Genomic DNA, 26,510 nt, shown 5'->3' with positions numbered 1-26,510 from the left:
CTTCTAAAGTAGAGAAGTGAAATCATGGGTTTCCTCCCTCCTTTAAAGCATCTTGCTCGCAGCGTCACTGTAAATGTCAGCAGAGAGTAAGAATCTGAGCGCCGTGCAGAATATATGAGGGAGGCTGATACACGATGACGTTGGACGGAGCCAATATTTGCAAGAGCATAAGCGGGTAGCAATAGAGTAAGACATATAGCACGAGGAAGGACAGGGGAAGTACAGAAAAAAGAGCGTAGAGGGGGGATGACGAGATGAGGGGAAGCACGAGCACGAGGGGTTCACACGCAGATAGGCGCTCGCACGTCGCCGCGGTTATCTCGGGTGACATTTATCAGCGCCACCTCGCCTTGCTGGTTGTCTCCACATTGTCTTGGGAGAACTCCATCATCCTCCTCTCACCCTCCTCCCTGCATCATCTCTCCATTCCCTGCACCCACACATCCATCCAGCCATTCAAATGTCCACCCAGGCTCGGAGTGACAGTGCCCGCAGATGATTGAAGCGGGGAGAGGGGACGCCGCGAGAGATAGAGTCGGAGGGGATGAAGGAGGGATGCAAGGACATCGCTGCTCGTGCTGCTGCATGTCGATGTAGTTGTGTCGGTGCACACACACACACACACACACACACACACGGATGAGATATATGCAAATTAGCAGCAGCACAACACAAGCAGGGGGTTGCTAAAAGGGGCCCAGCTCATTAACCCGGCAGTTTTGGGACAGGACGGATGAAATATTGAATTGCCAGCGTTTGTTTTGTTGGCTGGGTTGAAACAGAATGCTGCAGCTGTTGGGTGCAGATGATGAGGTCAGATTGCTCAGGGGCTGCTGCGAGCAAAGGGTCAAATGGTGGAACAAAGGTCAAAACAATCCTGTGTAGCTCATATGACATATAGAGGTTGTGGCAGAGGACGAAGCTGCTCTGTTGCACTGTTTCCTCTCCTCTTTCGCTCTCGTCTTCCAAAATTAATGAGACTTTCTCGCAGTCTTCCAGACAGGCAATACTGTAGGGGGGGTTGAGAACGGAGGCCAGCCCCTATTTCTTGCTCAGATTTTCCACTTTTTATTTCCCATCTGGTTCTTGTTTGTTGGACCCAGTATCTGGCGGAAAAAAAACGGATAACGATGTTTATTTTGGTGAAGAATTGTTCTGTTTTTTTGCTGTTTTTTGCACCTTGCAATTATTTTTTATCAGCAATTATCATGAGCTGTTTAGTGCACAACATGTCCAAGGTGACATCTTTGTGTAAAATAGTGGTGTCTGCATTTTTCTCCTTTGTCCGACATTTCAGTTACGCTGCAGTTGATCAAAAACCGACTTACTGGTGATGAAAATAGCTAAAGGTTGCACGACATTAGCCACGATCAGTCCGCATACAGTCCAGATAATGAGTCTGTGCTAGCATATCTGACATAAATCTGTGCTTTTTCTATTATTTCTGACACTTTAATAAAGGAAAATGTCTATTATACTTGGGTAGGTGAAACCCCAATTACCTCGACGGTGGCATCAGAATGAGGAAGAAACCTGGTGGCAGTCCGTCTCCAAAACCCAAAGGAACTGTTTTGCCTAATAAAGGACTTCAGCAATTGATTTTTAAAACTGATTAGCCAACTGATTATCTCGGCAGTAGCTGAGCTGAATGTGATTAGAGGATTCTGTGTCGTCCGTGTCAGGTATGATGCTGGGAGGAGGTTGCGGCAGAGAGCTGGCTCACTGGATCATACACGGCCGCCCCGAAAAGGACATGTACGGATACGACATCAGGTACGCGAACCCACACAAACATGCAAAAGGCCTCAGATTGGGAATTTCTATCCTCACAGTAACGATGATTTTTCCATGAAAATCTAAACGACTGTGACTTTTAATGAGCGTTCATTTGCTTGAATCCCTCTCCCCTCCTGTCTCAGGCGCTTTCATAACTCGCTGACAGACAACAAACGCTGGATCAGAGAGCGGAGCCACGAGTCGTATGCTAAAAACTACTCGGTGGTGTTCCCTTTTGATGAGCCGCTGGCCAGCCGAAACATGAGGAGGGACCCTTTCCATCAGGTAGATGAGTAGCTTGATCTGCGGTGCAGACGGTTAATCAACGCGTTTCATGAGGAGTTCAAGGAAATAACCCCTCGTGCGCTTTCTTTCCGCTGCGTCTTTCAACTGCGGTTTGATGAGTCATTTGTGAGTTATTTCGAGCAGCAGGATAACCAAGAAGAAAGGAACTGTGATTTTAAACTTTATGAAGGTAAAGCAGGTAGAGGCAACAATACGCGTTCATATTTTTCCTTGATCTGAAGCCTAATCTTGGCTTCGCTTGAGCACTTTTATCTCAGTAAGTTTGCTTACTGGGATAAAATGTGGGCAGTGTGATGCATCCCTCATGATTTAGACAAACATTGAAGCTGAACTTTCTGGACTCGTATCGGTGAGGCTTCCCAACATAGATGGAACCAGTTCACCTTTTCGAGTTGCAATTTTTTCTCCTCTCTCTCCTTCAGCTCTTCCCAATTTTCCTCTGTTTGTCTGACTACCCAGAACTCTCACACAAATCTCTCCCTCTTTCTCTCTTCACTCTCATTCTTGTCACAGTCTGCATGTTATGTGATAGAAAAAGAGGTTCTGCTCCTTGTTACCCTCTTTTAAACTCCGTAACCTCGGCGTCTGATTGGTCTATCGAGGCAGCGATGTGGCAACAGAACAAATCGAGTGACGCCGCCGAAAACTCCAGCTTGTCGAGTTTCCGTATGCGCGGAGACGCCGCCGAGAAGAATAGAGTGCACTTCAGAGACATGCGAGTGATTGCAAAGACGTCGTTTGTCAAACGCTGACCTCATCTCTCGCAGTGTGTTTATCTCTCTGTCACCCGCTCTCATTTCTTTTCTGTCAGCCTCAGTCTTCTCATCGCGTCAAATCTAAGAGGCAAATAGCTGATTCAGGCCCGGGCGGAAGGCAGTTAGCAGCGTAACTTATCCCCAGCAGCTACATTTATTAATGCGATCCCTGCCAACATGACTATAAATGATACACTTAGCTTCGGTAGCCTAGTCCCGGATGTCTTTCAGCTTCCTTTCTCCCCTTAGCCCGGCATAAACTCTTAATGGACCTCGCCGCCAAACTTTATACATTAATGATCCACTTAGACGTGCTTTCCTGTTCCAGACTTCATTGAACTGTTCCTGCCCTTCCTCGCGCGTAAAGGCGTTTCGTCGCAACGGATTACTGTCACGCAAATTCCATCAGCGATGTTGTTGATGCGTTTTGTCGCTCAAGTCTGGTGCTTTCTTAGAGCTTGTTTTATTTAACTTCTCTGACACCTTTTTGTATAATTAACCAGGTTTCCCAGAGGTCCTTTTCAAGATAACTTTTTTCTTTTTCTTAAAAGACTTTGGAAAGAAGCATGAAAACAAAGACATGAAGGAGCGCTAACTTTTTTTTTTAATGTTTTAGTGAACGGTTTGTCTCCTCAGCTTGAATTTCAATGATACTGTGAAGAAAACTTTCATTATTAATTTAGCTTCAGTAAGAAAAGAAGATTAATTAATTGAAAAAACACAATTCATGGTGCAAATACTGTAACTGCAGCAGCTCCTTTTGCTTGCTTACCTCAATCCTTTCCAGAGTTATTCTAATCAATACAAGACCTTGTAGTTTACTGTGATATATGATTATACTGCAGGATTCTCTCTCTGGTAGGGATAGTAGCATGAACACATCTGTATTAAAGAGCCCATGTTGTGCTTTTTTCCCTTCAGGGTGTCATATAGCTGCTTTTTTGTGCAAACTAAAGATCTCCAAACTTACAAAGTCCACACACATCAAAACAAAACAACATTTTAAATCCAGGCTTTTCTTCCGTTACCCATCTACATCACTGTGTAACATATTTGCATCACGCATGCTTAGCAACAGCGAATCAGCAGTTTCCTCACAGTCGGCCATTATTTCCTCACCAGAGCGACGTCTCTCACCTCCACTAGTAGATCTGTGGACACATAACCATCTCACTTTCATTGAGCTAGTTGACCAATCAGAGCAGGCTGGGCTTTTCAGGAGGGGGGGCTTTAAAGAGACAGGAGCTAAACTGAAGCGTTTCAGTCCGACGATGAAAAGAGGTGCTGCAACAATGCACAGTTATAGGAAAACTAAGGAATTTTTTGCACATTAAAGCATGTAAACATATTCTAGTAGAGCCCCAAAACTAAATTACAAACCTGTAAATGTGCATAATATGGGCTCTTTAAAATCTGTTTTAAACTGCTCTCCTCCTGTTTGTAAAATGCAAAGGTGCTGTCAATCTTAATTTATGACCCCAATGATTTACAAAGAGAGCTGTCTTAATATCAGTAACCGATGACGTGCACCTTCTTCTATTTTTAACCATAAAAGAGCGACATGTATTATAGCTAGAAGGCGCGTAAGGTTTCGATCAGCCAATGACGCCGTCCCTGTGCAAACAATGAGACCGTCTGCATTTAGGAGGCAATGCAGGATTATTTCAGAGCACAAGCAGGCCATCTCTGACACTGCTGCTCACACATTTTTCTCTACCTCGGTAGCACAGATGGTAAATATAGCTTGGTGTGGGAAGTTTTGGCAAGAGCCGCCTAGCTGCCTGCTAGGAGGAGAGCATTGCAGAACATACCTACCAACTGTGGGCGACTGTCAGTTTTAACAAGGAGGATGGCGAGCCTTGAAATATCTAAACCCTCCTCGAGAAATCAGGAATTAAGGACTGTACTATTTTTGTAGCAGCATGTGGTCAACCAATAGGGTTTGCCATCCCTTGTCATGGGCTCCTCTGTTGTTAGAGGAAGTTTTTAATATTACAGGCAGTTTGTTTTCTGCTCTTTGTGTCGAATTGTACTCGAAAATAACCATTATTTATAGGTTAAGAATGCATCGGATGATTGTGTGTAATGTGAACGGGGTTAGTTTGTAGTGAAGAAACCACAGAGAATTATCATCACAGTTCCTCTCAGCTCTGTAGGATGTTTTGGCGTCTTTTGGCTTATTGTGTTACTTTTACTTTACTGTGATACTGATTAAGTTTAAACCGTTAATATCTGCCTTTTAGGAAAAACCTCTGATAAGCCCAGTGTTTATTACCTACTCAGCAACAAATGACAAAAAGAAAAAGCCGGTGAACACTGTAGATTTCTTTTTCTCGGGAGATGGTGGAGACCAAAACAGAGCCAAAAAGGAATAAATTATGTAGCTCACATTCCACAGGTGGAAATGCAGCACCGATTAAACTGGTGTATAAAACAGCTACTGTCTGCCATAGCAGCTCAATAGTAGGACGGTGTTCTAATTGCGTTTGTTGTGCTGCCTTCAAACGTCGCTGGATGTCTTCATTTCTGTAGTTATGATGAGTAAAGCTGGTTAATATGATCATAGAATTGTGTGAATGTTCTGAACATATGCAGCGTTTTTCATTAAACCTGGTTGCTCGCTTTTGACAAATGTGTCCATGCAGTGATTCTTAAAACACCTAACAGTTGTCCTTTCTGTGCTCATTTTTCTGTGTTTTCTTGCGATTGTTTCAGGTGCTGACGGAGCAGGGCTGCGTCTTCCAGGAGCGACACGGCTGGGAGAGACCCGGCTGGTTCAACAAAGATGGACCGGCTCCTGTGAGACGCACACCATCGATTTATTTACTTCCACATATTGACAAGAGGCATTTAGAACGACATGAACAATTAAGATTATAATCTTTCACAATCCTGGCTATCTGGCCCGGCGCTTTGTCCTTCGCTGTACTTGGGGGGGGAAACAAGATTATGATTAATTAGCCTCTAACTGTTTTGTTTGTCTGTGTTCTTGTGAAGCTTAAAGACTACGATTATTATGGGTCTTACGACGTTAAGAAGAATGTAAACTACAAATACAACGAGCTGCTGGGCAAAGAGTACACGTTTGAATTCCCTCCACATCACGATGTGGTAAGATACCAAACTTGTGTTCGTTTCCCTTTAATTTCACTCCCTTTGACGAATTGCTGCCTTCGAGGATCTGGCTGTGATAAACAGTCATCTCAGAAATGTCATGTTTGTCAAAGACAGGACAACATTTTATTTATGTCAGAGTCAGAGCCTGTGTTTACTGGATGTGTGGGTTGTTGTTTTTTTTAAAATGCAGATTAAGAGTGAGTGCCTTTCATGTAGACACAGTGTGGCTGTGTTTGACATGTCCTACTTTGGAAAGTTCTATCTCACTGGACCAGATGCCAAGAAGGCAGCTGATTGGTTGTTCACAGCTGATGTCAACAAGAAGCCAGGTCAGTTAGCCTGCTGCTAAAGCAAACACACACACACACACACATTCACAGACAGATGGGAGGAAAGATTGACGGACTGAAGAGGGCAGATACATGGGGCACACACACAAAAAAAAGATGCCAACACATGAGTCCACTCCACCACAAAAACTCAAAATACCACTTCTAAATGCCAGCATGTAGTGCCTCAGAGATGCTGTTAAAAGTGGTGACAAGAGAGTCTTCACTGCCTCCCTTTTTTTTTTTATTTGGTAACCTTTCACAATCAGCAGACCAACAGCTCCGCCTGAGTCCTGAGGTGACAGGTGTGTACAGATGTGAAAATGGGAAGCCTCTTTCTGCACGTTGCGACTTCTTCGGCCGCTGCGTTGACAGCGATGTCCTTTTAGAAACTGAGATCAAGTCTGGGGGGGAAAAAAAAAAATGCAAAGACGTCAACGCCTTTTAGTCATTTAGCTGTGAGGGATTTGAAAGCGTCTGACATTGGGCGACTCCGAGCAAGTAAATACACCGATCAGAAACACTGACCGCTGGAGATCATCTCATTGCAATGCAGTGTTGTTGCTGGGAAACCTTGAGTCCTGGCACTCATGGGGTTGTTACTTTGACAGATAGCACAACAGCGGCCTCCTCCAACGGGAACACGAGCCCCACATCACTGCTCAGGAACAGCTTGAACACAGAAGCCCAAGGTTTTGATCTCGCCTCCAAATTACTCAGATTCTGTTCCGATCAGGCATCTGCAGGCTGCACAGAGACAAACCTGACCCAAGGAGGCCTTTATTCTTTATTTGGATCCCCATTAGCTTCCACAAGGTGGTTGCTGGTCTTCCTGGGGTCCATTCACAAAACATTAAAAATACAGTACATCAATTGAAAATCACAGAATACCAGTGAGACAACATAATTCAATATCAACCCAGAAAAACTAAGATTGTCACAGACTCGCAGCACCGAGTAGAGAAAATAAAATTCAGAAAAAAATGTTCCTGAGCTGCCACAACAAAATATACATGTGATTCATCAGTTTGAGTTTTATCGACTTCTTGAAGGGATATCTATTATTAATCTGTCTAATACTGGTAGGAGCATGGTCCAAACCGAGACCTGTCTATAAAGAACATCATAAAGTTTGTTGGTGGACTTGGTGCCACCAGAGGACCAGGGCTGACTTGGCGTGTCACATACCCACAGCAAAAAAACACTATATACAAGTTTATCACCAAAGAACTGAGGTGGATTTTTCAGGATGACGGAATGCATAAATGTCAAAAGACTAAATTTTAATTTAGACTCCACAGTCAGCGAAGACAGTCGATGATGCATCTCACACACATTGGCACGGAAAGAACGAAGAACTAATCTGGCTGCCCTTAACCACTAACCACAGAACTTAAAGAATGGGCTAGTAGCACCTTGGTGTCAGATGCCTCAGAAAACTCAGTGGGCGACCGTCACAATATTCAGCAGGTGGTTTTAATGTTGTGGCAGATCAGTTTATATATTGCAACCAGTTATATCATAATTATCTACACACATTTGTAGATATCAATCACAAATCAGGCTGTATTTAGGAAGCACTTCTCACACTAATTCACAGTAACATAAAGTTCTTTGTAGAACATATGGATTAAAAAGCAATTAAACCAACATCTGGTTGCAGAAACACTCCCACGAGGTTTGAATCAAGATATCGCTGCTATAGCTCGACTGGTTGAGCTGGTGACCCGTGTACTGGGGCTATAGTCCCTGATGCAGCGATCGTGGGTTCGAATCCAGCCCATGGCCCTTTGCTGCAGGTCCTTCCAACCCATTCTTCTCCCCACTTTCCTGTCTCACTCTCTAATGTCCTGTCAAATAAAGGCAAAAAGGCCAAAAAAAAAAAGATTGAGAAGGTCGAGAAAATATAAATGGACATATCGATGGATTTGCGCTAAAGCTTTGAAACATTAAGCTCGTAAAATATGCAATTAAAACAATTTGTTGAAGTAGTAAGGTGGGTGTCATAAGTCAAGAAGACAGTAGGAGGAGGAAACAATCATTAAAAACCATGTAATGTGTCAAAAAACTAAGTGGGAATTCACAAATGTCTCATTCGTGTCAATATGTACACAGATTTTAAGATGAAAGGGAAAAGAAAATCCCTAACTATGGATTGGAGTGTCTTCTTTCTAACTCCACATCCCGGAATGATTCATTTTCAAACTTGTAATCTTCAGACTTGATTAACACCAACTTAAGGCAGTTTCTTTAGACATTTTCAGCCACACAAGACTTTTTTTCCTCACATGCAGCACTTCTCTAGTAGACTTCAAACCTACTTCCCCATTGTTGATTCTAACCACACACCAAGAAACGTGTTTACCTGTGAGCTACCTGTAAATGAAACAATTCCACTTTAATATCCTCCTCCGTTATCTTGACAAGATCTGGTCCGCCACACTCCCCCAGCGTTCTCCCCGTTTTTTTTTTTTAATCGACAGCGACTGTGGGGTTCGCACTTGCTCGGAGAATATTAAACGTCCCAGCAGGAGGAAAATGATGTGCTTTACACATCATTTTCTTTAATACCGGTGACAAATGAAACTGCAACATCAATCACTCTTTCAAATGAAAAATGACAGAGGGACAAGCACATATTAGCATGTCAGTGCAGCCACCGTCTCCTTTGGGAAGCGGGTGATGGACATGTTATGATTTTATGTCGCTCGTAATTAGGCGCAGACTTCATTCATTAGGAGATTCATTAGGACGTCCTCATCATGGATATCTTTGTTGAGGGATGTTTCTCGGCAGTCGTTACAGCTGCGGCGAGGTTCTTTTTATTTAAGTTGTTTCCTTGGTAACGAGGAGCAAAAACAACCAAGATGTGAACTTGGTGCAAGTATTAAAAATTCATTCCTACTCGCACGTGGGAGTCAGGAGAGCACGCACAATCAGACGCAAACATACGGGCTGGAGTTCACACACAGAATGAGTTGCAAACACAAGATTGATGTCAGATTTAGTTTCTCTTTCCACACCTAAAAGTCTGCTGCTGTAATTAATATTTAGTGTGTGTTTGCACATGTTTCAGGCTCCACGGTGTATACCTGCATGCTGAATAAAAAAGGAGGAGCAGAGGCTGACCTGACGGTGAGCCGGCTGGAGTCTGGTGCTGCCAGCCTGCCTCTGGCGCCAGAATCCAACGGTGAGAAACGAAGCGCATCGGTTTTAATATCCACCACACTGTATATCTACATCTGTTTATCATTTGTTTTTAACCCTCGTATCCCGCCACTTGATTTACATCCTATTCCGTCGTATCTTATTTTGGATTTATTGTTGTTTTTCGCAACCGATTCTGTTTGTCGTTTGTTTGTCCCGGTCGATCTATCAGCTCCCTCTTATCTGTTGTATTCATCAGTTTATTCTCGTGTCGCTTATTCTTCTCTGCTCTTCCCCTCTATCAATTCAATACATCACTGTCAGCAGCGTATCCGTGTGAAATCTAACTCTCAATGTACCTTTCATTTGCAGCAACATTATCTCGCCACTCAGTCGTTTTTATTTACTTTTCTATTTATGTCTTCATCCGTGAGGCTTTCTTGATCAACATTCGTAGAAGAAAAAAAAAGAAAGAAATTTTGCAGAAAAAAGTTTTTGCTATCTTATTGGCTAAGGTACAAAAAAAACCAAAATGCCAAATTTAAAAAAAGAATCTGAAAACCTACTTCTTCATTATATGACTCCGCTTCACCAGAAAGCCTCACAAAATAAATAAAAAGAGGAGACCAGATGGGGTTAGAGTCGTTGTTCCATGATGCCCCCGTCTCAGCTGCTAATTAAAAATACCACCGGGGTACACATGAATCAGAAGAGACACAGTAATTAATCAAGTAATTAGTATTACATAAAACCATCTTAGGTGGGGAGCTGCCATTCAATGCCGTGATGTGTAAGAGCTGCACGGTTAATTATTTACTTTACTAAGTGCCGTTGAACACGTCAAAGTTGGTGAGAAGAAAACAGGAAATTTTAAAAAGAGTGGGTCCAAAACTTGTGTATTCCCATCATTATATCGCGTGACGTAGTTATGAAGGTATGGATTTAAAACGTGCCCTTTGTCTCCAGGCGATGCGTACTACCTGGCCATCGGAGGCGGCGTAGCGGAACACAACTGGAACCACATCAGAACAGTTCTTCAAGACCAAGGCTTCCGCTGCCAGCTGACCGACCACTCTGAGGACATGGGCATGATCAGCATCCAGGGGCCCAAGAGGTGAGGAAAGGAAAGAAGGCGGGAGAGTAAAGAAGGCTGCGAGTGAAGGAATGAATGTCGGCAGTGTTGTGATGTGTAACCAGGTGGAAAAAGTAGAGCGTGGTCAAAAAACATGAGGAGAAAGGAGCTGAGAAGAGAAGAGGTTTGATTGATAAGAGGCGAGCAGATTACGCGGCTGCTCTCTAGACACATGAGGTGAGTGCAGGGACTGAACACAGGAGATAGAAACAAGGAGGTTCAAGGTTAATTCTGCTGTTTAATGTGGCCATTAGCTGTTTCATGATGCTATAAACCAGGCAAAGTAAATTACAATCTTTTTTTTTTTACCCGGGTGAGTGATGATGAGGATGGTTTGGGCATCTGACCAGAGTCTGCTGAGGGAGGAGATTATTCTGGAGGGATTTGATCCTTTTTATGGCCTGGGAACATGTTGGGATCCCCTAGGACAGGGGTGTCCAATCCTGGTCCTCGAGGGCCACAATCCTGCATGTTTTAGATGTTTCCCTCTTCCAACACACCTGATTCAAACGTTTAGGATCGTTATCAGGCCTCTGCAGAGCTTGATGATGAGCTGATCATGTGAATCAGGTGTGTTGGAAGAGGGAAACATCTAAAACATGCAGGATTGTGGCCCTCAAGGACCAGGATTGGACACCCCTGCCCTAGGAGGACGTGGTGGAAGTCAGCAGGGATCAGAGCATTTGTTCTTAGACAAGTGCCAGCAGATACGACACATCCATGATCGATCATAACAAATGTTTCTCAGAGCACTTCCTCTCTGTGTCATCAATAGTTTAAACTTCTGCTTAGAGATCTATGAATTCTAAACTCTTAAAATCTTACCTGAAAAGTCAAAAAAAGGTCCCAAATATCTTCTAGCCCAAAAGGACCATTTAAAAGCACCGGCAGCATCATGGAAGGAATAGCAAGTGGATCAGAGCCGCCCCAGTGTGACTTGCAAATGAGCATGCAGTGTGCTACGGTTGAATGGATGCAAAATTTTAAAGCCCTGGTGATTTCACAGGAAAGAAAAGAGAAAAAAAAAGATGATGCCTGATCCTGGCTGTCAGAATGAATTCTTCTTTTGTATTTTATACTTTACAGCTCTGCAATAATCCTCCTCTTCCATTTATTTAACTTCTTAGATTTGTTAGTTATGGGTGCGTTTAGGTGACATCAACATTACTGTCGGCGTCCCGTTAACTTCCTGCGATCTAAATAAGTCAAAATAAAACAACATCTCTCCGCCTGCATCACCATCCAGGATAATTCCCACGTAAACACTGCAGCAGTGATCACTTTCAAGGACAGAACGCCAACAGCAATAAAGAGGCAGACGTTCGTCTCGCATGAGCGGCGATGTCCAGGGATTAGGCTGTGACAGCAGCGAACGAATGGATAGAACAGGCAGGCAGGTTGGGAGGCTACTTCATTACCCTGCGTCACAAAAAGTGTTTCTACCCAAAGAATTTTTAAAATTAGTTATCGGCTTTATTAGGTAGAGACAGTGCAAATTGTCAGGGAATGTAAGGAAAGAGAAGGATGACATGTAGTAAAGGTTCGGATCAGCTGGGAATCGAACCAGGGACTCACTATTTGGCTATTAGGTCGCAGCACCCGGAGGAACTAAAAGGTTACTGTAGACTGTTGGTTGTCTGTTTGGTCTAGAGACCCATAAAGATTTGGCAAATTAGTCCACTGACATGTGAAAAAGCGACAACTGTTTTCCCGTTTTTGCGTCTAGCTGCACAACAAACTGCACCGCTCTAAGTCCACTTTAGGTCTCTTAACTTTTCATGTACAGTCGTCCTCAAATGTATTCAAACCCTTCCATTAAAGCAAAGGCAAAATTCACAAAAGTCACTCAAATAACTAGAAACTGAAAAAAGTAATAATAAATAAAAATTTGCAAAATTACAATTTAGTGAAATAAGACGTTGCTTTTTGAATTGTGGTTGAAAAGAATAATTTAAAAAAACAAACAAACAAAACTGTCCCAGACAAATTAGAGCACTTTGCTGATGAGCAGTGAAACCAGTGATTGGCTCAAAGAGTTGTTTAACAAAATATTAGTTTATGGCTCCATCATGCTTGTTTTCTTGTTTTCATTTAATATATTTCAGTTGAACCACAATTCAAAAGCAATGTCATGATTTTTATTTTTTTTTTACTTCTGTCAATTTCAGCTTATTTCAGCAGTTTTTTCCCTTCTTTAATGGAGGGTATGAATACATTTGAGGACGTCTTTTCATTGCTCGCTTTCTGTTCCTACTGCTTTCATCTGTAACTCCGTGTACACATGTTGAAGCGCAGGGTACAAACTGTGCATACAGCCACAGATTTAGAAAAATGGCAACTGAAATAAAATGCTTTGAGTATTCACCCAATCGGAAATGTTCAGTGCTTCAAACCCTAAACTCCCTGCAATTTAAAAAAAATGCTGCCTCTCCAGCGGGGACTTTATGGGGGGTAAAATAATTTTCCCTGGAACTCATATTCGACCTGGTCTGTGCAGTGGAAATGCTGTGAGCCCCCGGGGAAAGCTCCTGCAGCGTAAAAGGCCTAATTCTCTTTAAGCCCTTGAAAAAGCTGCAGCTCTTGTGTCTGTTTTCTCGTTCGGATGCTGCTCCGTGCTTCGGCTGCTGCTCCGTGCTTCGGCTGCCTCTGGGTGAAACTGGTGGGACTAAATGGGAAGTTGTCAGGCGAAGTTTGATTAAAGTCTCTCGACGGTCACATATAATTCAGCTCAATTACCTAACCTGCAAATGCTTCACCTGCTTCCACCATCGATCTATTTCCTCCTCTAAAGGATGTGCATTCATGTGTTGCACAGGTAAAACTGCACACTGCACACTTGGACATAGGAGGTAGTCCAAGCTTGTCACTTTCTTCTCGCTTCCTGCAGCTTTCTCTTTGTTCTTCACTCAAAGAGCGAGCCAGGCCACCTTTACCTCTCCCCGATCTCATTCCCTGCACTCCTCATCTATCTTTTCCTCCCCTCTCTCCCCCCCTACCTCACCCCCCTCTGTCTTTGTTCTTTCCCTCTTGCCAGCAGCAGGGTTACTCCACTCTGTTCTCTGTGTGGGCTTTGTCGATTTCTTCTCCTTGAGGCTTTTCTCATCTCCTGTTCTGCTCGGTTTCTTTGCTCTCAGTCTGTAGCTGGTTTTCACCTTTACTCACCCTCCTGTCCCCCCTCTCTCCTCCCTCCCCACTCACTCGCCTATTCTCAGTGCTCTCTTTCACATTTTTCTGTCCCACTTGCTTTTTATTGCTTACGTCAAACTAGAGTCCGCTGCGTCACCGTCAGCACTAACCCTCTGTGTGTGTTTCATTACAGATGCGCACACGAGCACAATAGGATGCTGATTATGTGTCTCATTGAGTTTTCCCCGAGCATCCCGAACGCACTCGGCTTGTGTTTGTGTTTGTGTGCGCGGATAATGTAGGGAAGATTGGCGTCTGCGTTGCCTCTCGCCGCGCGGCGCCGTAATGATTTTTAGCTCCTCCTCATTGTTTCTGCCTCCTGTGAGGAATCACAGAAAAATCACTCCCTCCAGTGTTTTGGTTTTGTTTTCCTATGAAGCAAATTGATCCCTTTAAAGCTCGAGGAGAGAGAAAATTACAGCGTTTATGGAAATGCGGTTGACTCTTGTTTTCCCTTCCCTGAGATGTCTCATTCAAATTCTCCGGAGAGGGGGAGTCTTTAAACTTGCAGCGTTTCTCTCACGCAGCTTGGCAGCGCGTTCCGAGGGGTGAAACTGGCGCTCAACCACTTGCTTTGTAATTATGAACCTTATGTATAATAGATGAAATTATGCGATATCCTTGAAGAGAGTCCTCTGTGTGTGTGCGTGTGCATGTGCGTATGAGTGTGTGTGTTTTGTGTGTGTCCTCAGATCCACAGCTGAGAGCCACAGTTAAGTGGCAAGTCAGAGAAACAAATTGGTGGTTGTAAGTCCTCCCCCCCTCCCTCACCAAACACACACTCGTGCACACAGTCACACAACAAACAGAGCTGTTTGCTGATTATATATAGCTAATTGGCCTTTGCTCTCGGCCACTTGAGTCCACTGTACAAAGGGAGGACAGAAGCTGGAGGACAGCCTGAAGAGAACATCAGCCAGCTCACACACGCAGGCCTGCTCACATGCATATATTAAACTTTATTTGTTCAGCACCTTTTCCAAAACAAAGAAAAAGAAGAAGCAGAACCTGAACTCTTTCTGCGCTCAGTGATTAATCCTTTGAACACTGAGCAGCTCTGTGGAAACACAACGACTAAGTTTGAGTTTCTTTGATTACTTATCCACAAAAATGGAAAAATCCTGGAATCAACATGTGCTAGATTTTTGTAAATACCAACAGGTATTACCAGTACTGGAATAACATGGACAACTGGAAAACTATACATACTCCACATATTCTAGTATTTACATTTTCAAATTGTGTCCGGTCTGCACAGTTCAGCTGAAAAGCCGCTGAGCTGTTGTCGTGTGAATGTTGGCTACAGCTGAGCTACTAGTAGCTTTGTTAGTTGTACAGGGAACTCACTCATATTTTTATCTGGTTATAGCAAACATTTTACTTTTGGTGACCTTTTCAAATGAGACATGTAGAATCACAGTGGTTAGCACCGTTGCCTCGCTGGTTCACATCCCGGTGAGGACACCCGGGATCTTTCTGCATGGAGTTTGCATGTTCTCCCCGTGCAGTGTGGGTTCTCTCCGGGTTCTCCGGCTTCCTCCCACAGTCCAGAAACAAGTTGTTGAAGTTAATTGGTGATGCTAGACTCCAGCCCGCCATGACCCTAGTGAGGATGAAGCGGTGTATAGATGATGGATGGATGGTAAAAACCTCTAAAACTCAGCTCTGTGTATCAGAGCTACAAATATAGAACTTTTTTCCATTAAAATAGTCCCTTGCTGCCTTTAAATGGCTCAGATGTAAGTCCCCACCTCCTTCTCTGTGCACTCGAGCACTCCAGCTCACCTACAGCTTCACTCAAACATTGTAAAACTAACTAGTGTTTCCCTAATGAAGCCATACATTTTCAAACTGATTCTGAAGAAGAGAAATGACTCAGAAAGCCCCACACTGCGGGGTTGACAGATTGTTTATTTTGAGTTTGTTAAATAAAAACCCGGAAGTTTTAAGGTGGAAATGCTCAGCCATTGAACTGACTGCTTATTTTACTCATGATATGTCTTGTAGCATATAAAAAAAACATTAAGTGGACATGACAACACGGTAAAAGTTTTCACTGGAGTGCATCTTTAAGATATAAACAAGATAAAATGATTTACATAAATACGATTGCCATCCATTAAGAGACAGCTAAGCGGTTAAAGTGAGTTTTAGGAAGAGATTTAAAAGACGATCCTGAGGTAGGAATTTCCACAGCTGAGGTCTCTGTTAGCAAAGGTCGCATGACTTTTGGCGACAAGTAGAGAATTAGAAACTCTTAATAAGGCCCCGTCACAAGATCTCAAGCTACGGTCATACTCGTTAACGGACTGTGCATACAGGCAGAAGCCAGACCATTCAAGGCTTTAAAAGCAAGAGATGTAACCTTTAAGTCAATTCCAAAACTCACTGGTCGCCAGTGAAAGGCAGCGAGGATCACTGCAGTGTGGTCACTTCTCTTAGAGCGTGTTAAAAGCCTGGCAGCAAAGTTTTATATCATCTGCAGTCTCTGAACGTTTGGTCCTGCTGGTAACAGAGTAAAGTGCACTGCAATAGTCTGCAAGAGATAAAAGCATGGATGACCTTTTTGTAAGTCGGCAGAAGAAAGCGATGATCTCGTTTAGCCGTCTCAGTTTGGGCGAAGCAGAGCTGCGATACTTCGGTAATCTATGAATCAAAACGACAAATCAGAGGTAAAAATAACGCAGAGGGAACGTAATGCAAGTAATCACATGTATGACCGTCCCTGCATAGCTGCATTTCTACTTTTAACTATGACCACATTGATTTGCTTTTTAGAAAAAAAACGGACACCCACACAGATGAACACACATGGACACGCTAACGTCATCTGAACTCTTCCCCAGATATCTTCAACCCTGGCTTTCTGCCACACCGTTGCAAAAATATCTGCTAGAAAAGGCCCCACACGTTGTATTCTCTACCTGCCCACTCACATACAATACAAGTGTACAAGTAGCAAGGCAAGCTAAACTTAGTCTCGTTTTTTTCTGTTGACTCATCTTTACGTAATATTGATTTTAGTGTGTGAGTGTATGTTTGTGGGAGAAGGAGAGCTGCTACATTTTCTAGATTTTCCTCGATTATTGTGTTGGGAAAAAAAAAAAACATACACAAAATATTTTTTAAAAAAGAACCCAAAGAGATTAATTATGTTTTCTCCACACCTATTGCACAAGTGAAAAAACACACCGACTGGCAGCCGCAGTATCTGATTGTTCTGTGTTTTCTCCGTCGTGTTGTCGTTGTTTTGCAGCCGAGAGGTATTACAAGAGGTTTTGGACACAGACCTGAGTAATGAAGCTTTCCCCTTCTCTACCCACAAAGTTGTCAACGCAGCAGGACATCAGGTGACAAAACACACACACGTACACAAACACACACACACACGCCGGTGGTTCGACTCATTTCTACAGTAATTGGATGTGGTACGTTTGTCAGCTTCAAAATAACCCTGTCGGTGCTAGTTAAATAAAAAATGCAGTTAATTAAAAATACTGCTATGCAAATCACATGCTGTTGAGTGAAACTGGTTTATTATTTCAAAGGTTCAGTCATCAGAGATGGTAGAGTGTGTGTGTGTGTGTGTGTTGGTGTGTGTGGGGGACAGATGGCATGTCTCAAGGCGTCCTTGTGACTTACTTACATGTCAAGGCTGTCCAAATTATTTTTTTCTCGACCCTTTTTCCACCTTCTACCTCTTTCTTCTCCTGCCTCTGTCTGAAAACAAAGAAAACTCTACAGCGCTGTTGTTTACAAGCTCAGGGGAAGCTGTATATTTATACCTCGCTGTATTTTTCATTCAGTTTTCAGTTTTTCTGCCTCTCGCATTGACCTCAGCAGTGTTTCTGGCTTCACATAAAAAAGAGCATGTTGTACCGGCACATGCAGCGACACATATGTCCACACACACTCGCTCTGTCTTAGCTGCTCTTGCATGAATTATGCAACGCTCTGGTGATTGCAGTCAGCATCTTCTTACAGCTCTGCAGGAGTGTTTGTGCGTGTGCGCGAGTGTGTTGCTTGTGCTGTGTTCCAGCTGGTTGCTGGCCTTGTCTGGGTGACATTTTAATGGCTGCACTGCTGTGAGAGCAGAGCTCTCCCTGCCCTCTGCTCCCCTCAAAGCTCATTAGACTCTCTCTCGCTTTCTCTTTTGCTAACTTGTCATTTGAAGCGAGCGTGCTGCCGTGCGTTAGGTCGGATGAATTCACATTTATATGCATTCTTGCACATGTGTCTGCACTATGTTTGTGTGTGAACTTTAGCCGGTAAATGTATGAGCGACCTTGTGTCACGCACGTGTTCCTGTGTGTTTAAGTTTGTCGTCGATGTATCTGCTGTGTGCTTTGAATAAGTGCAGGACTGCATGTACTATCCTCCCCAGAGCTCCTTAGCATACATATGGGGCCCAGGGTGATCCCTAGCTGCTCACTGGCCAGATGGCCTGGCTGTCACTGCACCCACTGGGGAAACTGAAAGTTTTCGCTCCTTTCTTTCACTCCCTTCCATATTTTCTTACTCCCTTGCTTTCCTTTCCCTCCTCTCTTTAGCGTCTCCTCTCACTTTGCATTAGTTTGCATTCTAACCACTTTACAGGGACATCTTGGCATTTTTCAACCGGGGTGTAATTCTTGTTTGGCTTCTGTTGTGGGTGCTCTGTAATACTGTAATTGTGTTACAGAGTGATGGATGCTGGATGTTTTGAAGCCGACAAAGGCATCAATATTCAAGAGACTAAAGAATAATAACAACGACACGCTGCATCGGTCTTTAGGAATTATTTTTAACTGAAAACATGACATGAACAAAGGTTCTTGACGCAGATCCCAGATTTTTTTTCTCTGTGAAGGACAAACTCTAATGGAGGCACTAAATTGCATCAAGCCTACTGTACTTTGGAACCTTCAGACCACCGCTTCTTGTTACTTATTGGCTGACGTGGGTACAGTTTATCTGAAATAAGCTGATGGTGGCAGAGTCATCGGACCAGTTCTAGTCACTATTAGCCAGCGCTGCACACTGACCTTTTACACTGGGTGCACTGAACCCTTTCATTTAGGTCCACTAGTTTAAGTGCAATAAACATTTTTTTTACTGCACCTGTAATACATTACTACTTCTTTATAAGTGCACATTGGTAGTTTATTCATACATGATGCAAATGATTCCAAACAGGAGTAAAGGTGAAGATAAATGTTTTTGAGGATGGTCTTGGGCTTAAAGTTACTACAAAGCAGTTTAGCTATATTACAGGATTGGTTCCTGTCACAATGCAGGACTGTAGATGCTCTGACAGCGAAAACATTTCAGTGTTTCCCAAAGGTCGAGAAGGTTGTGCGGTGTGACCTGATGTGCATGCAGAGATTTGTGCAGTTTAGAGGAGCTGAGTGATTGTTTTCTGAAGCTACAATTTACAGATGTTCCACAAATGCCTCACGTGCGCTGATAGATGCTACAAGTAGGCGTGCACAGAGAAGCCTCTAGTCTCCACTCAGTTATTGCAGTGCAGCAGCTCAGACAGATGTGAGGCACATCATATACATTTTAATATCAGATCACCTCAAGCTGAAAATGAGTGATTTTAACTACGTGGGTCTGCCGTGTAGAGACACTCACAGACAACATACCAGCAACACCGGCAGACGGATATGCTAAATGTCAGGGACGCTGCTGCAACCAATAAAAATGCTAAGTTGCGTTTGACAGGTTTTTGGTCGCACGCCGGAACCCTGTTGGCAGATTCGGGGAAAAGGAACCAAAAGAAGAAAAACAATGTTGATTTGAGCCTCCTACAACTTTCCAAAAAAACCTTTTGTTTCTGAAATCGTTTCACTCTCTCCCTCCCCAATGTGCTGCTCTACAATCGCTATCATCTTTATTTATTTTTATATCAATCTCCCCCCCTCCTTCTTTTCTTTTCCTGTTTTCATTATTTTCATTGTCCTTGATCATTGTGCTGATTCTTATGTAAAAAAAAAAAAAAAAAGAAGTAGTTCCATAGAAACAGGCTGATGTTGGATTGTGGAGGGACGCAGTGGGCGGGATGCTTTGCTCTGATTGGCATTTAAGATTAGAGACCGTTGGGGATTTAATTGTTTGGCTCGGGGTTGGTCGGATCAGACGGTGGAGCTGATCCAATCTAACACCGACCCACAGAAATAGCTGTTGCAGCTGCATAGCACAGCGGATGCATTCCCTGGTCACTCTGCCAGCAGGTGTGTGTGTGTGCTTTATTATTGTGCAAACACCAGTGTCTTTACATTGCAAGGCTGAAACATGCTTTAGCTTGTGTCAAGAAGGTGGTTTATGTCTGAAACTTTCCAAATTACAAAAAAATAACTTGTCATGATAAAATAGATTCTAGTAATTTTTCTCCTCCTTCTGATCAGTTCCTGGCAGTTAGGGGGATTTTCAAGGCACCGCTGTGTGTTTTTGAGATGCTATCTGTTAAATTGAGGTTCTTCAGAAAGCTGTGGGAGGAGGTTTGTCCTAGTTGTCGTATTCAATGCTGCTTTTCCCAAAAAAAAACCCTCCACAATGGAGCCGCTGAATAAAATGTTACTACGTTCAATATTCAAAAGGACCAAACTACGGAGAATAACATCAAGGTTGAGGCATACTTTCTCCTTTTCTTTTTGATTCATAGCATCTCCCTTTTTCTACCTCCAGCGTACATCGGTTTTCTTCCACCTCTCACCCCCGGTGGAGTTTTTCAATTCCTTTCAGGACACGACATTCATTTTCTAAAGGGAGATTACAGTTTCTCCTGTTTCCTCCTTTTGTGCGCCTTATCTCGTTCTCACATCTATTCTATTCCCCTTCGTTTCTGCTGCTGTCTGGCTCCTTGCTTTTCTCTGCTCAGCTGCGGCACATGAAAGCTGCTGTTAGTATTAAAATGCATTCCATGTAAATTGGGGTCCTTGAAGATAAAGTGTGTCTGTGTGAGAGGCAGCTTGGTCTCCTACATGCATCTGACCATTTCTTTGAGCCTCTCCTCTGCTTCCTCTCGCCGTCCACAGGTTCGAGCCATGCGCCTGTCCTTCGTCGGGGAGCTCGGATGGGAGCTGCACATTCCCAAAGCGTCCTGCCTTCCGGTCTACAACGCCGTCATGGCCGCTGGTGCAAAACACGGCATCATCAACTCAGGCTACAGAGCCATCGACTCGCTCAGCATAGAGAAAGGTAACGTTCGGGCGGAGGTCACAAAAAGCTGAGCACGACATCCAAATCCAGCTCACGTACAAACTTTCTGAGTAAGCAAAACAACTGCGAGCTCAGTGTGAGTGCTTTATTAATGCTGCAGAAACAAAAAAAATGCCACAAACAGACACGGTTATGACTCATATGTCCGCCTTCATCAGGGTACAGACACTGGCACGCCGACCTGCGCCCCGATGACACACCTTTGGAGGCGGGGCTAGGCTTCACCTGCAAGCTGAAGAGCTCCATCCCGTTCCAGGGTCGCGACAGGCTGGAGAAACAGAAGGAGGAAGGGCTGAGGAGGCGCATCGTCTGCTTCACCACCGATGAGTTAGTAGAGCTTCCCTTTCAGTTTTTACACCCTCAATTCCTTCCCTCGACTCCTCTCCTCACACCTACCACTGATATGAGTGGAGGAGTCGAGGTAACAAGCATTTAACCAACGAGACATCCTCGCCTCTGAGCTGCTGTTTTGCAACCTTTCCCTTTATTTTTTATAATTTCTGTCAGATGAGCAGAACATAAGAGCTCACAGTACATAATTACTTCCAAATCAATCCAAAACGTGGCAGACTGTTAAGAGAATGAGCAGACGTCATTTATATTTTTTAGTGAAAAAGAGTCGTGCCACACAAAATAGAACTATACAAATATAGAGTGACCTCTGGTAATGTTCTCTGGTCCTGCCTCCGTCATGGTTTGTATATCCCAGCTGTGTGTTGCGCCTTTTTATGCGGAGAAAACCTAATGGAGGACACATTGAGGATACACCTGAGCATCCTCATTCATCGCTCCTCCAACAAGCCTCCTCTAGCCGTGATCCTTGAAATGCATTTTAGGAATTGAGAAGTTCTTTGTGATGCCGCACCGAGCTTCGTTTTCGGGTCAGAAGAACGGCGGAGACGAGGAGCCTGGAACTAATGAAATGAGCCTCTACTGTCATGAGGGTATAATTTCAGAAAGAAATTAGAAGATTAAAAAATACTTCTTTTTTTGTAAATGCAATCTTCCTGTAGTTAAGCCACCGAGACATTTCCCACAAGCAGATTCATGACTATAATTTTAATTTAAATATTTTCAGCAGCTTAGCTACGATACTGGATCTGTAAATTACCTTTAAACATTTTACAGGATGGTCATCCATTTGGTTTATGTGCAGTAAGTGAATGTAATGCTGCTTGGAAAAGTGTAAATGCTTTATTCCTGAGCCACAGTTGTGCTTGGAGAAGCAGTTTAACTTTAATTTATTTGACTTTTCATTTAGTTACATTAAATTAAAGTATTATTTATCAAACAATAGAGGCCTGAAATGAACATTTATTTTCTTTTTTCTTTTAGATTTTGTCCCAAAACAACATCAACTGTTTAGAATTTAAAGCACATTTCTATCATTTTGACTGGTCATGCTGGAGGATTACATCTCTATACATTTCAGGTTTACGAAGCCACTCAGAAATAAACTAAAATTCACTATTGCCAAGCTAAAAATAAATGTTGTTCTCAATTCCTAAGAGCGCCGCGTTCTGGAGATGCATCTTCCCCAGACGACAGCAGTTTGCAATCACGAGAACACGGCTTCCTTCATGTGAATATTAAAGTGTCCGTGTCCTGTGTGGGCCTGCCAGTCGTGATTAGTGTCAAAGCGTGTGGTCGCATTTAAGTGCGCGGCGGACCAGCTTCGGTCTCAGAATGTGGTGTGACATGTTTACAGTCAACAGAGGTCCGTGGACGCTGCTGTCGACATGATCAGATTTAATTACATCCACTAAGTACGCTTAAATGATTAAAGTGCGACTCGGATTTGAAAGAACTGGACATGTGCAGCATGTTTGGATAAAGTTCAATATTCTCTTCCTCCTTCTAGAGAACGTAATAATAAGTGACATCAGATCACCAACTTGCTTTTATTGTTGTTATCTTATATTATTGCTGGATATTCAATCTCTTTATTTGCTTCGTGGTTGTTTTATTCCATCTTCATTCAACCATGTGAAGCTCTTCATGAAGGAGTTCTGCAAAGTGTACATGAAGTTTCTTATGACTGTTTTTTCTCCTCCTCTCCAGTAAAGTCCCCATGTTTGGTCTGGAGGCCATTTTCCGCAACGGAGTCCCCGTCGGTCACCTACGACGCTCTGACTACGGCTTTTTCATCGACAAAACTATCGGCTATGGATACATCCGCAACCCCGATGGAGGCGTGGTAAAGGCCTTAAAGACACACATGCACCCAAACACTACATTATCCTTTATCATTGTTCTGTATTTAATACTTTCCTTTGTATATTATGGGCTGTCAGTCAAAGGTTTCTTAGTTCAAGTTTATATTTCACCAGCAGGAGGATAATTTGGGGCCAATTTTCCAGGGAAAATATGTAGAAATGTGTGTCAGTATGTTGAAAACATAATGAAAAACAGGTAGATTCCTGCAAGAGAGTTGAGAAAGTCTTGTTGCAAACAGGTGAAATGCTCACACAAGGGGGTTGGGTAACAAACAGAATTCAATATTTTGCAGTTTGCTGCCTCAAATGAGAAATTTACACTTAAACAGAGATGTTTCATATTAGTGTGGCTGTTTGAGCTGTCACGTCCTCAAGCTGACACTCAGGTTCACCCACTTGCTCCACCTTAAAAATTAAGGTTTATTGACCAGCATGCATTTTTTTTTTTACATCTGTTTTTCTTCTCATAACAACACAGACACACAAAATAACAATCAGGGGAATAGAGTCATCAAGATGGAGGGAAACAATTGATTTAAAAAGGCGTGTTTAAAAGCAAGACTGCTTTTTAAGTCTCTCTTCTTAAAATGACTTGGATGTCACCTTTAGTATGTGCATATCTAGTAGCTATGACTTTGCTCGAACACTGTAGAACTTCTCTATGCTACACATAAGAACCGACTATTGAGCGCACCTGAATATAAGCCACTGGCTTTAAAAAGAAAATAAACATTTGTACATATACAGGCGGCACTTGTCTATAAGCTGCAGGTGTCCACGTTGTAACATGAGATATTTACACAGAAAGACTTTTTTTAATGTATAATTTAATACGTACCGGTAACGTACACAAATATGTAAATGCTTTTTCCTGAACAACGCCTGTAACACGGCTGGTTAAGAAAATAAAAACTACAGCAGCCTACCAGGAAAAGTCACTGATCGCTATCTTCAACTTCCTCCTGAAAACCACTAAAGTTGTCTTCTACAGCATCAGAATCACTTCGTTACTTCCTCAGTCTAACTTTTATTGTCGCTCTCAATGTCGCTTTTGTCTCGAGACAAATTCGTGGAAATCGTAAAAATCCATCAATTAGCCGCATCGTTGTTTAAGCCGCAGTGTTCAAAGCGTTACGATAAGTTTTTCAAATTGGTGTCATTTTGAGCTGGAAACCACGTCTGAATCTGTGTTTTTGAGACTGTGATCAGCACGCTGCTTATTTTCTTCTAGCTGCATATAAACAGCACCATATGGACATGTTGACGGAATAGAAAACCTGATTGCATTTGAGTGGATCTTTAAATTCTGAAAAACAAGAGCAACCCTTTGGTGTGTTTGTGTACTTATTGGTGTATTACTGATGTAACTCTGTTTGCGCACCTCCCTAAAATAAGCCCCCTTAACATGAATCAGTAGATTTTAGGTTGAGGAGTTGGTTTAAAGTTTGGGTAAAGTGAGTTCTGTTTGGGTAACTGTAGGTAATGAATATAAGCTTGTCTGTGTGCTCATTCGTTTATTATCCACCAGCACAACAAAACAGACTGAGCCTTGGCTTTGTGGAGTTTGGAAATGCACAAAGACACACAGTGACGTGATGGTAGGTGTTGTGCTCTGTAACCCTGAGTGACAACAGACCAGATCTGTCAGACACGTGTGTGTTTGCGACTGTCTTCTCTGCTAAACACACCCACATGTGGAGGGTCATACATCTGTCTGCCCTCTCCACACGCCTGATCTGATTCCTTCTTTTCCTTACTATCCGTATGTTCCTGTGGTTTTCACATTAGGGTTTACTGCAGTTTTCTCAAACTGCTCCAACTCTGGCTGATTCTTATACTCCCTTTGGTTTATGTGGAAGTAAATAAACCATCAGAATTCACCTTAGTTTCAGTGGATGTGTCGCCCACATTGAGCCGAGATGAAACTAATCCCAGAAGAGAACTTTTCTGGAGGATATTGCCAAGAAAAAAAAAAACTAAAATGGAAACGAAGAATGAAAATAGGCAAGAAAAATAGAACAGAAATAGAAAAAATAATAAGTAACAGCACACGTGATAATGAAATATTGCACCTGGGATTGAAATATGCACCTGAAAAATAAAATGTTACAAAATACTGAAACCGAAAAGGCACAAACTACTAAGAAAAATAACATTGCTATAGGACTACTATACTACTTAAATAGTACTACAGTACTATATAGTACTACATGTTTTTGGACTACTACAGTTCAAAAACATGTTGAGGTTAATTGGTGATTGTAAATTGTCCGTAGGTGTGAATGTGAGTGTGCTTGGTTGTCTGTCTCTAAGTGTAGCCCTGTGATAGACTGGTTACCTGTCCAGGTGAACCTGCCTTCACCCTGAGTCAGCTGGGATAGACTCCAGCCCCCCATGACCCTAGTGAGGATTAAGTGGTGTATAGATAATGGATGGATGGATGGATGGATGGATGGATAGTACTACTGCTGTAAAACCGCTGACCAGTACCACTGTGACACACAGTTTTCTATAAATGTCTGGGTCAACTACTTCCCTCATTTTGAATTATGTTTTTAAAAAAAACATGTTTTTTAATCATAAAGTCCAAGATGAGTCATCAAAACTAACATTTAACGCTTAAGCCAGAAGCTGAGGACCTCCTCTACAAGCCCATATGGTGTTTTTTAATATGCCAGAAGACATATCAGCTTTCGTCACTGTCATTCTTCTTCTACAGAATCAGTTTCCACTTCGAAAAAGCATGTCTGTATCACAGTATTGCAGCGGTAGTTCTAGTGTTTGAGCAGCGATGTAGGTGAGCTGGTGTGCTCGAGCTGCTGTCATCTGGGATCGATGTGTAGAAAGAGAGTCAAGGACAGTGGAGTTACAGCAAAGCCATTTTAAGGCAGGATGAGATAATTTTCAAGAAGGAAAGGAGAAAAAAAGGGGTTTAATTAATGACCAGAGAGAAGCTTGAAGTTGATTTTTCTTTGACATATATGTGACATTTTCCAAGAGATTAGTGAGCAGCCAACACAAGGGCACAGCACTAAAATATGTCTTTAAATTGGCGGCTGCTTTGATTTCATCCCAAGGTGATAATAAAATAATAAAACAACCTTGCGTTTGACATGTTTTTAGAAAGTTAATATAAAGCAAGGGGAAGTGTGAGTAGCAGCAAATAACCCACCTCCTCCTTTGCTTGTGGTATCTTTCGACTAAAAGCTATATTTTATTAAAGAACTCCTGCACTGGATTTAGATATTGAAGGAACCAGACACCATTTCAATCAGGGCTTAAGAGGCATGTGAGGAAAGGATCCTCCGTGCTGGTGGATGCTGTAATTGGGCTTTGATCTCAG

At 42.8% G+C, this 26,510-nt stretch overlaps 1 protein-coding gene across 1 annotated transcript in view; it reads left to right on the top strand.

Annotated features, from left to right (window-relative positions):
- sardh (sarcosine dehydrogenase) overlaps positions 1 to 26,510 on the top strand; it is a 52,223-nt gene that overhangs the window by 24,789 nt on the left and 924 nt on the right. Inside the window, exons 11-21 of the mRNA XM_008286227.1 lie at positions 1,683 to 1,773; positions 1,920 to 2,061; positions 5,553 to 5,636; positions 5,835 to 5,948; positions 6,145 to 6,283; positions 9,360 to 9,473; positions 10,397 to 10,544; positions 17,005 to 17,098; positions 20,768 to 20,930; positions 21,110 to 21,278; positions 23,013 to 23,148. Of these exons, the coding sequence (XP_008284449.1) occupies positions 1,683 to 1,773; positions 1,920 to 2,061; positions 5,553 to 5,636; positions 5,835 to 5,948; positions 6,145 to 6,283; positions 9,360 to 9,473; positions 10,397 to 10,544; positions 17,005 to 17,098; positions 20,768 to 20,930; positions 21,110 to 21,278; positions 23,013 to 23,148 (1,394 nt within the window). The remainder of the gene's footprint in view (positions 1 to 1,682; positions 1,774 to 1,919; positions 2,062 to 5,552; positions 5,637 to 5,834; positions 5,949 to 6,144; positions 6,284 to 9,359; positions 9,474 to 10,396; positions 10,545 to 17,004; positions 17,099 to 20,767; positions 20,931 to 21,109; positions 21,279 to 23,012; positions 23,149 to 26,510) is intronic.

Source organism: Stegastes partitus, unplaced genomic scaffold, assembly GCF_000690725.1.
Source record: "Stegastes partitus isolate 25-593 unplaced genomic scaffold, Stegastes_partitus-1.0.2 Scaffold443, whole genome shotgun sequence".
Taxonomy (NCBI): Eukaryota; Metazoa; Chordata; class Actinopteri; family Pomacentridae; genus Stegastes; species Stegastes partitus.
The sequence above is the reverse complement of the archived record's forward strand: the minus strand, read 5'-3'. Positions and strand labels throughout refer to the sequence as shown.